The sequence below is a fragment of the Cystoisospora suis genome (genome assembly GCF_002600585.1).
Source record: "Cystoisospora suis strain Wien I chromosome Unknown contig_2328, whole genome shotgun sequence".
NCBI lineage: Eukaryota > Apicomplexa > Conoidasida > Eucoccidiorida > Sarcocystidae > Cystoisospora > Cystoisospora suis.
In genome coordinates, this window is record NW_027155127.1 from 1 (window position 1) to 11,213 (window position 11,213).

At 40.1% G+C, this 11,213-nt stretch overlaps 2 protein-coding genes across 2 annotated transcripts; one reads left to right on the plus strand and one right to left on the minus strand.

Moving 5' to 3' along the window:
• Nucleotides 1-913: 913 nt before the first annotated feature.
• CSUI_004864 (methionine aminopeptidase) lies at nucleotides 914-7,587 on the minus strand (the record flags this gene model as incomplete). Its single annotated transcript, XM_068065045.1, has 6 exons — nucleotides 6,038-7,587; nucleotides 4,983-5,160; nucleotides 3,832-4,046; nucleotides 3,032-3,197; nucleotides 2,070-2,134; nucleotides 914-1,088 (listed from the first exon to the last, which is right to left on the minus strand). The coding sequence occupies exons 1-6, from the start codon at nucleotides 6,370-6,372 to the stop codon at nucleotides 914-916; spliced, it is 1,134 nt and encodes a 377-aa protein (XP_067922978.1). The 5' UTR covers nucleotides 6,373-7,587.
• Nucleotides 7,588-7,776: 189 nt separating this feature from the next.
• On the plus strand, nucleotides 7,777-11,171 carry CSUI_004865 (major facilitator family protein; the record flags this gene model as incomplete). The annotated part of the gene is made up of 2 exons (XM_068065046.1): nucleotides 7,777-10,160; nucleotides 11,121-11,171. Coding segments are annotated over exons 1-2 (1,503 nt in total), but the record flags the coding sequence as incomplete, so codon positions are not given.
• Nucleotides 11,172-11,213: the final 42 nt, after the last annotated feature.

The following is an 11,213-nucleotide window of genomic DNA, read 5'->3' on the forward strand; positions in this document are numbered from 1 at the left end:
TTCTTCTTTCTCTCCTAACTCATCACTCCGATCTACACAAAGAAAGAAGAAAGAAAGAAAGAAAAAAGACATGACACGAAGACACACAAAAGAAACAGGAGAAATGAACAATACACACACAAAAAGAAGAAGATATATATATATATATATATATGTATGGAGACATATGTATATATATATGTATGTATGTGTGTAGAAGCATGACTACTACAGTAGTAGGAGAGGAGCCACTCTAACTGCTCGCAGAACCCAAGTGAAGAAATTCTTCGTCGTTTTCGTTTTCAACATAAATTCTCTCTCTCTCTATTGATATATATATATAGATATATATGTGCTAAGACATAGATATACATATAGATAGATCCACATACACACATGTATATAGATAGATACATACAGACATATAGTCCATGGATAAGAGGTTGCTGGGGACTCCAAATGAAGAAGACGGGGATGATAGAAAACAATTCGACAGCCTTTTCAATGCACACACCCCCTCTACTATAGATACATAGAAACATATACATATATATACTTCACTCTTTACATAGATGTATATATGTATGACTTCTCTGTAGACCTACGAAGACAACCATAGATGTATGTATCTATCTATACACATGTATAGCTGTGCATATTGATCTATCTATCTATCTCTTAACACCTATACTACGACTACTTGCGGCAAGGCTATGTGTTTCCGAGCTCTTGTTTTCTTTTCTTTGCATGCAAGAAGAAGAAGAAGAATCTTGTTCAATTTCTTTTCTAGCTCTCCTTCTTCTTCTTCCTCTGCCTCAACACCCATATCACGAACCCGTCTATCTCTCTTTTCTTTCTTTCTTTCTTTCTTCTTCTTCTTCTTCTGATCTTTCTTATCCTTTTTTGTCTTCTATATCTACCTCTCTCTCTCGATCTACTTTCCTTCCTTCTTCGAATCTAAGCCGTATCTGCTTGACAACTGACAAAGAATGCCTTTCTTTCTTTCTTTCTTTCTTACGGCTTTGTTTTTTCTGTAGTGTGGAATGTTTGGAGTCGTGTGGAAGAGCTCCCCTATCCCATGCCCGCAATACGAACGAACCACAGACAACCTACAGAGACAGAGACAGAGACAGAAAGAGGAAGACCCATCGGTCTATCTATCTTTAATCTATCTTCAATCTATCTATCGATAGGCTTATGCGTATCTAAACATACTTATGAAATGTATAGACACATACAAGTGGAATTATACATGTGTGTGAATTGACGAGTTTCAATCGATTAACTTCCCTCAAAGTCGAGAGACAATAAGAAAACTACCTACATCTCTATACATGTATATATATATATATATCTATATGTGTAGGTATACATATAGGTATTTAAGAGGGTAGGAGTGCATACTGAAGAGTGAGCCTTGTATCTTTCGTTAATGTAAAGAAGACCTACATATGCATGCATACCCAGTCATGCATGCATATATACCTCCACACATATCCGACACACATAATCATAGGTACACGATGCTACAGCGAGGTAAAATGGATAGGTAGACTCTCCTTCATAAGAAAACATATAGAGAGACATATATATATATATAATTTTCATATGGATCTGTACACACACTCTACATGCGCGTCCAGAGCGGTGACTTCGTAACTCGTAAAAACGTATATATATATATGTATATATATAGGAGTTTGTCCTATATACATATATATATATATATATGTTTGTAGGCATCATATAAATGTATACAGATGTATATACATGTATATATATATATAATTATATATATAAAATTATATATATATATGTATATACATGGAGAGAGAGAGGTGCAGGGTTGTCGAGGACAGACTTTTTTGAGGCATATCTGATGTGTTGAAGAGCGTCTTAAACTTTTGATGGAAAAGAAGAAAAAAGAAAGGACCAAAAGAGGAGTCGAAGAATTGAGAAATGCATGTATGTAAAGAAGAAGAGAGAAGGAAAGAAACGATTGCTTGTCTACTTTATGTGAGAGAAAGAAAGAAGAAAAGACGAATCTTTAAAGAAAGAGAGAGAGAGAAGTGCTTGCGTTCGATTCTTACTTATGTTTATCCGCGACGTCAGATATAGTCCTCCCGAGCTCTCTATACATCACACCTGGCTTACACTGTACATACATACACACATACAGACATATTCATATACATACATAGAGATACATGGATATTTCTTCATACATACATATACATAGCTGGGTAGATAGGAAAAAAGAGAAAGCTCGATCTTCATAGTCATTCCTCTTCTTTCACTCCTGACATGAGAAATACAGATACCGTTGAGAAGCAAAAGAAGAAGATACAGAGAAGAGAAATACCGAAGGAACAAGAAAGAATTCCGAAGGCGAGAGTAATACACTTTCACAGTCATCCTCTTACCTTATTTCTATCAACCTCCAAGAAGAAAAAGAAAAAGAAGAAGAAGAAGGGCAACCTCAGGAAGTAGTAGAAGATAGAGTGGTGTTTGTCCAGGGAAACTAGTTACATCTGTAGAAGAAGAAGAGGCTAAAGCCTTCATCGAGCTTTCCAACAGATATGCATGCATTCTTACAGGTAAATAAATAGATAGATTTTATAGACTTACGTAGATACAGACAGAGAGATAGATGGATACAGATGAAAGATAGATAGATGAGAGATGATCGACAGATGGTAGGAAAGAAGATAAGGAGAGAGTCAATTCCACACACAGGTCATAGGCACTTAAGTCACCTGGAGAGAGAGAGAGAGAGAAGTGCGCTGCCTCTGGCGTGTGAAAGAAAGAAAGAAGAAAGGCAGAAAAGAAAGAAACGATCAGAGCCCCTTCTCTCTCTCTCTCGCCACTCAATTCTTCATATACCCCCTCTCTATCTGAATTTAGACATTCTCTGTCTCTTTATGGATCTTTTCCTACCTCATCATCTCTCTCTTTCTCTCTTCTTTTTCTCTCTCTGTGAACCTCTTTACCTTTCAAGCTAAAATCGATGTATCGACTTCTTAATCGTCTGTCTCCCTGTCTCTGTGTGTACCTGTTTGATGGCAGTCATGAGGCATTCGTAGGCTCCTTCCACAAGTCTCTCGCTTTCTTCATCTCTGCCTGTCTCTCCTACGAAGTATGTCTCATTCAAGTCTCCATGCATGCCCTTGTAGTAGACAGTTATATCCACATTCACCAAATCTCCCTCTACCAACGGTCTGTAAATAGAAAGGAAAGAAAAAAGGGGAGACAACACGCACATAGAAAGACGCAAAGAGACATGAAGAAAGAAGAATTTACGTAGCAGGAAAGATGAGAGAAGGAGAGAGAGAAAGAAAAGAGAAAGAAAGACACGAAATGTGAAGAATTGTTTCTCTTTCTCATCCCTCAGTAGTCGTAATAGTGGACCACTCCAACAGAAGAAGATACAATTACATCTACAATACACCTCGACACATGCACACATACACATACATATACCTATATATATACCTATATATCTATATCTATCTATCTATATATGTATATGTGTCTCCTTGTCTTTATCTTCTCAGTCGATATATGTATGTAAGTATGTATGTCTAGACTGACAGGAAGGAGCACTCCGAATGAGAGAAAGAGAAGGAGAGAGAAAGAGTGAGGGAGAAAAGAGAGGTAGGAAATGACTCATACAGAGGATAGATCAACACACCCGTAGACACGAAAAGAACTGGAAAAGAAAAAAGAAAGACATCCTTCTCTTTCTCTCCTTGCCACCTATCTATCCATCTATCTCTGTCTGTATTTCTTTCTTTCTCTTGGATTGATGCCTTTCTCATCGTTCCTTTTCTTGTAATTTTGTATGTGCGATACCTGAGATCGGGAATGCCGTGGCAAATGACTTCATTCACAGAAGTACAGCAAGACTTGGGAAATCCATTGTAATTAAGTGGAGAGGGATAGCCTCCTCGAGTCACCACAAACTCGTGCACCTTCAGGTCAATCTCTTCAGTCGTGATACCGGGCTTAATTAAGCTATGGGCGTAGTCCAGCGCTTCACGACCCAACAGACATGCCTCTCTCAGTCTCTGAGAAGAAGAAGAAGAAGACAAAAAGAAGAAACAGAAAGAAAGAAAGAGGAAGAAAAGGAAGTAAGAAAGGAGGTCAGAGAGAAGGAGAGGAGAAGAAAGAAACAGAAGAAGGTAAGAAAGAAGAGGATGAAGGATAGGTAAGAGACATGTTGAGCTTCATGAACACCTTAAGATGGAGAAGAGAATAATGTATATACACCTAGATAGATAGAATAGATTTCGATACAGCGAGTGTGTGATAAGGATTGGTATGTATCTGACTCGTCTATCTTTGCCTTTTTCTCTTTTTAAAGAGACAGGCGGGCTCGACTCTATACATTTATGAAAGAAGACTGTGTGGAGTAGAAGAATAGGAAGGAGACTTCGAAACCTTCAAGCAGGCAGAGTTCTCGATAAGAGAATTTGCATGTAAATACAGAGAGCTAATAGACAGAGAACGATAGATGGATGGAGAGCCGCAGAGATAGGCGGATTGATAGACAGATGGAAAGATAGATATGAAAGAGGTAGAAATACGTAGACATGCATACGATAGGAGAAAGGAGTGTTAACGTCTATCTTCTCCTTCTCTAGCGAAAACTCATTCTCAGGTGTATGTACACCATTCACACAAAAGCTTCTCAGCAGCATGGAGAATGAGCCAAACTCTTGTGAACCCTCCCCATATCTCCACACATATATATATATATATATCTGTATATGAGCACCCTAATTCGTATACGTCCTTCTCTATTCCCTATACACACTCACATATCTATTTCACTAAGGAACACCCCACCTAACCACAGACATTTCTACATGGCTATCTATCTTTAATGTAGCTATCTATCTTTAATCTATCTATCTATCTATGCAGATCTATGTATTTGGCATTTCTCTGGAATGTCTCTGTAGGATGAAGACGAAGAGGAGAGAAATGCATGTGGACCTTACACTGATTTGCTCGGGTGTATGTACATGAACGTTACTCTTCCTTCTGGAGTCAACCTCTGACTGAGGTGTGCCTGTATGTGCGTAGTCGGGAAGAGGAATGCCTGCGGGAACGCTCCTCATAGGATACACTACAGGCCATGGACGTAAAGGCCCTGTAAAGGAAAAATTCACAAAGTTTCTACAGCCAAAAGAACAAAGAAAGAAAGAAAGAAAGGAAAAGATGAAGAAAAGAAGCCGAAGAAGAGGCAACAAAGCAAGAAAGGAAAGGTAGAAAGAGAGAGAGAAGGGTAGCGACGAAAGAGGTAAGAAGAAAGGCCAAGAAAGAAGGAAAGAAGAAGAAAAGATATAAAGAGGCGATGAGACAAGGTATTCATGCGTTCATGAAAGAGAAAGAGTTAGGAAAGTTTGTGTGGAAAGACTATGCAAAAGGGCCAAGGGAAAGAAGAGAAAGACGAAGGGACACATGCTACATAAAAAGAAAAAAGAAAGACGGAGAAAAGAAGAGGAAGACAGAAGCATGAAGAAAAAGAGAGATCACCCGAGTGAAGGTGGGTTTGATGGAGCTCCATTATCTCCGTCATTGACTGAATTAGACAGATCGATGTATATCTATACACCTATATGCAGATACTCACGCTAACTGAGGTGTACATACACCACCACGTATGTGTGGGAAGTAGATACATCTCTCTCTATTTATACACACATGCACCTCACTAGATACACTAGATATACATTGACGAATATATCTTTAGTCTGTCTATCTACCTCAATTTATCTATCGATCTATCTATCTTTATGTATTCTTTATTTATCTATCTATATATCTTTCTTTGATCTATCTTCAATCTATGCGTAATGTATTCATTGGCTATTTTCTATCAGGAGCTTCGCTTTCTCCCGCAGACGTGATAGAAAAGGACGACTGAATCCAATTTCCTTCACCCTGTAACATAAAGAAAGCAAAACAGACTGAGAAAGAGAGAGAAAGAGAGAGACGTAAGAAGAGAGGAAGTAATGAGAATCCTCTCTTTCCTAATCTTTCATAAACGGACCTAAGGTGCGGGTCGCCCTGCCAAGCTACACGATCATTCGGATCATAAGGCTTCTTTGCATTCGCTAAAGAGGAAGAAGAGGAAGAAGAGATTTGATGTCTTTCTTCTTCTTTTCGTTTCTGAAGAAGAAGAAAGACTTCATGGACTTTCTTGTGTTCTTTCCAATTGGCCTTGAAGCAGTCTTGACTACAGAAGTAACTTCTCTTAATGCCGAGAGAAACGCACTTGGGACAGGAGAGATCCCCTTTAACAGACTTGCCACACCCTTCACACTTCAAGCTGCCTGTCTCTTTGTCGTTAGACAGAGAAGATGAAGATGAAGAAGAGGTAGGCATGGTTTCCCGAGAAAGAAGAGAAGAAAGGAAAGAGAAAGAAGGAGAAGTGAGAGAAGAAATACGGAAGACGACGAGAGAAGGCTAGAGGAAGAAGGAGAAAAGAAAGAGGCGAAGGGAGAGATGAAGAAAGAGAGATAAAGAGATAGATAGAGAGAAAGATACAGGTGAAAAGTCGAAGAAGAGAGAATAGAACCAACAGTAGAAGAATGAAAGAGAGAAGAAGAAAAAGGAAGATAAACTCTTCTCCCTTAGAAAAGATCGAGAGAGAAAAAGGGAGAAAAGATATACACACCCCGGAAAGGGTTACGACGTCGAGTAGAAGGAAATGATGGTGCTAGACGACAGGAAAAATTGGAGGAGATGAGGTGTATATACACCCCATTCATCATCCAAAGAAACAAGAAAGGAAGAAGTCTCTGAAAACGTATCTTCTCTTCTTCCAAATCATCATCTAAAGCCTTCAATTCTTTTCTCTTTCTCAACATCTAGAGCCTTCAACTCTTCTCTCTTTTTCGACTTCAGAAGAATAGAGAAAAGAGAAGTTTAGGCGTCTATCTGTCGATCTATCTGTCCTCCTCCTTTGTCGTGGAAAGAGGAAAACCGCCGATCAGGGAAGAAAAGAAACAATCTGTCGTTCTTGAACAGAAGAGACAAGAAGGCGAGAGAAAAGAACGAATCTTCCTCGACACATCAAGAAGATGAAATGCTGAGGTGTACATACACCTGCTGATCGAGAAGATGAACAGAAGAGAAACAGAGAGAGAGAAGTCACTTTGTTGAGAGAGATCGAGTAAGCAAAGAAGTAGTGATTTACCTGACTTGCTTCTCCCCTCGGAGTTTCTCTTTCTTCGGAAAGAATACGACTTTTCTCCTCTTCTTTACTTGAAAGAAAACACATAGAAAGACCTTTCTCTATCAAAGACTGAATGATAAGGAGTCGTTGGAGGAGGCCTAGTGAAACAAAAGAAAGCCCTATTTCTTCTTGTTCTTCTTCAGATCAAGAAAATGCGACCTGTTTATCTCCGAAGCATTCTCGTCACTCACTCACATCGATTTGTATGCGCGCGAAAAAGCGAGACGATAGATGTACGAAAAAGAAGAAGAAAGCAGCTCGAGTAGCGACGAAGGGAAAGAAGACCAACGAGCAGATTCCCTTTCTTCGAATTGAAATGAAAAAAGGAGAAAAGTCCATACAATGAAATTCTTCTTTGCTGTGTATAAGAGAGAAAACAATTCTCGATATGATTGAACCAGTCCTAGTGTGTTGTGTTGAGGTGTATGTACACCTCAACAGGGAGGTCACTAGTACCACCCCTACCACCCCCTTTCTTTACTTTTCTTGTTCCGCTCTTCCCTACTTTTCTCCTTCTCGTCTCGAGTGTTCTTCATTCATTGCATTCACCCCTTTTTTTCTTCAGATCATCCTGAGACATCCAAGTGAAGAGGCTCCTCAACAGTTTCTTCGCCCGTTCTTCTTTCCTTTTCTTTTACCTATCTGGTATTCTTTTCATAGTCATTTCCTCGTGATGACTCTTCCTCTCTTTGTTCTTTTCTTCATTGGCGATCGATGCTTTCCTTCTTCTCTTCCGCCACCGACGACTCGGGGGGTGTATGCACAGAGTAGTAGTCATTCATGCTTGTCTCTCTCCTCTTCAATCTTACTCCACGCTCGTTTCCTTCTCTGTTAAAAGACATCTTCTTCTTTTGCTTCTTCTTTTGCTTCTTCTTCTCTTTTCTCCAATCTAATCCATCTTTGTTAAAGAAAACGTCTTTAGATAAGTCCACCATTGCCAGGATTATTGCTTGTCTTCTCCCCTAGGGGCTTTGTCCTTTCTTTCTCGTTTCCCGTCTCTCGCTCCCTTGCCTTCTCTCTAACTCTTTTTCTCTTTCTGTCTCATCTCTGTATGTTTTCTTCGTTCTGAGTAGCTTTCTTCTTTCCTCATCTCTCCCTAATGCTTTTTCTTCTTTTCTTCTCTTTTCTTTCCGGCTCTTCAGAGAGATGTGAACTCTTGACGACTACGGCAGTTGCATCTATTGAGATTTCGTACCCCGGGAACGAGTAGAACTTCTTTTGCCATTCTTCATCCCCTTACTTCTCCTTTTCTCTCTCTTCTTTCTTACATAAAAGAAGTGGTCTTCGTTATGTATCTTTTCTCTTTCTGTTTCTTCTCTGTTGCCGATCATGAGGGACTAGTAACGTGTCTTCGTCTTTCTCCTTCTTTTTCTTCTCTTCTCTTTCTCTAAGGTGTAGACCTTTCTTCTCACTTTCTTGCTTTTCTTTCCTTTGATCCTTTTTTTCTTATTCTTTCCTCTAGGTGTATGTACATCTCTTCAACATGTCTACTCGTTATTCTTCTCGTGTATCGCCACCTTCTTCTTCTTCTTCCTCTTCCTCGTCTTCTTCTCCACATCGCCATGCCCCGTCTTCTTCGTCCCAGAGAGACAACATCTCTTACAACCCTCTTATCGAACTTCCTCCTATAGATATTTCTTCTTCTTCTGCAACTACACGGTCTTCGACGTCACCTGATCCTCGTATCCTCGCCATAGGTCAAATTTCTTCTTCTTCTTCTATCTCCTCTTCTTCTTCCTTGTCTTATCTTTCTCCTCCTTCTGCTTCGATCATAAATCCTTCACATGATACTTCAAATCATCTTATAGGGAAACCGTCCCATCCTTCCTCTTCTATTTCTACATCTCTCTCTTTTACTTCTTCGGATGAAGAGGAAGAAGAAGATCAAGACAGAGATCTCGCCTCTTTCTTTCCTTCCTCTAGGAAGTATTATCCCCCTTCTTCTCCTCCTCCTACATCTTCTTCATCTCCCTTCATCTCCCTTTCATCTTTTCTCTGTCGCAAATGTCTTCCTTTCTGTAGACCTTTCTTCTCTTCCTTCTGTCAGCATAGAGGAAAGCTCTCTTTCTCTCGTGTAAGGAGTTTTAAGGATTACCTCGTGAAGAATATCTTATCTGCCCCTGTCTCCGTTCTTTTGACTTCAGATCGCGAGACCTCTCGGGTAATTTTCTTTACTTTTCTCTATGCTTTTCTTCACGGAGCGACCGATCAGCTTCTCCCCGCAGCTTACAAGACTTTAGAATCCCAACTACATTTCTCGCCGACCATCTTAGGCACGGCTTCGTCTTTATCTCGGCTAGCGCATGCAATCTCTTGTCCTCTGTGGGGTCTCACTGTCGATGCTGTAAGTACACCTGGGAAAACTTCACACAAGAATCCGACGAGTCCGAATCTCCATGATGAGGGCGAAAGAAGAAAGATCTCTTCTTCCTCTTCTTCGAGTAGGGCAGGAGACAGGGGTGTTTATGAAGGGAGGAGAGGACAGGATGAAGAAGATCGTGTTGACAAGATAAGAAAAGAAAGCAAGAAGAAGAAGAAGACGTTGAAAGAAGAAGAAGAAGATTTAAGTTTGGAGGACATGATGGATGATGAAGAAGAGGAAGGGGGGGAGAGAGGAAGAGGAGAGGAAAGAAAGGAGAGTGAAAGAATAGGAGAGATCGGCATCTTACAGGTATCATGTTGGGGCTGGGGTGTATGTACACTCCTTCTTGCATGCATTCATCGGGAATGGCAACTCATGCCTCTTATGCTTTGCAGTGGATTTCTTATGGCGGTCATGGGGCCTATTACACAGAAGATTCTAGGCGAAGCTGTCCCTAGCGATAAGCGAGGAAGCGCCTTTGGAAGCATGTCTTTCTTTCAAAGTCTTGGGAGAATGACTGCTCTTCTCTTCGCCACGAGTCTATCGGATCGACTTCTCTTTCACTTCTTTGCTGTAAGAAAAAGAAGAGAAACAAACTCAAAGTCTTCTCTTTCTCTCTTTCTTGCTTCTCTACCTCTCTCTCTCTCTCGCTCTCTGTCTCCTTTGTTTCTCTGCGTCTTGTATACGGAGGTGATGGAGGAAGAGAAGGAGAGGGAGAACAAGAAGAAGAAGAAGGAATATCCGCGCTTTTTCTTTTGTCGACGCTTCTGTCTAGGAGCATGCCCTCCTTGTATGGGATACTTCATGTAGAGATATACACAGACACATAGTCTCATCCATCTAGATCTATGTGGAGGTCCTGAAAGTATCTAGCTACGTATCCGCTTCTCTCTATATATATATATCTATGTATATATATATATATATACATATATATATATGTCGTCGACGTCTAGGTGTCGATGGCTTGTTGTTTTCTGTGAATGAATGGAAGGATTGGAAGGTCAGTAGAGATTAGTAGAGAAAGATAGAGACATTTTCCATGGACTGCCTTTCTTTGCATAGGGGCTTTAGAAGAATTGCTCCCTGTATCCGTCTGGATACGTGTAGATAGATATACATATAGATAGATAGGTAGAGTAAAGACAGATAGATAGATGGATAGATAGATAGATTAAAACAGCGTCTTCCCTGTATGGTAATAGATAAGGAAATTCGTCAGGTATACAACGCATCATTATGTCCCTGTCTCTTTACCTATATTTACACATAGACGAACGCTTGTGTATATACACATTTGTGATGCTTCTTCTCTAGGTTTATGTATTTATATAGAAAGAGAGAGACAGAGAACAAGAAGAAAAAGAAGACGTTCTTTCCCTACCACTTGTTGAGGTGTCCTTTTCTGGATCTTACGCATGCATAGACCTTCTCATTCGGAGTGTATGTACAGCCAGTCTACGACGGAGCCTTGTTCATTGATCACGTTTTCTTTCTTTTTTGCTTTCCTCCTTCTTTCTTGCCTCTCTTAAGTGGGAGAAATACCCGTCTATTCTTCGTCATCATTCTTGTCTACCTCTTCAGGCTTTCTTTCTTTCTTTCTGACCGACAAAGTCGTATCCATCT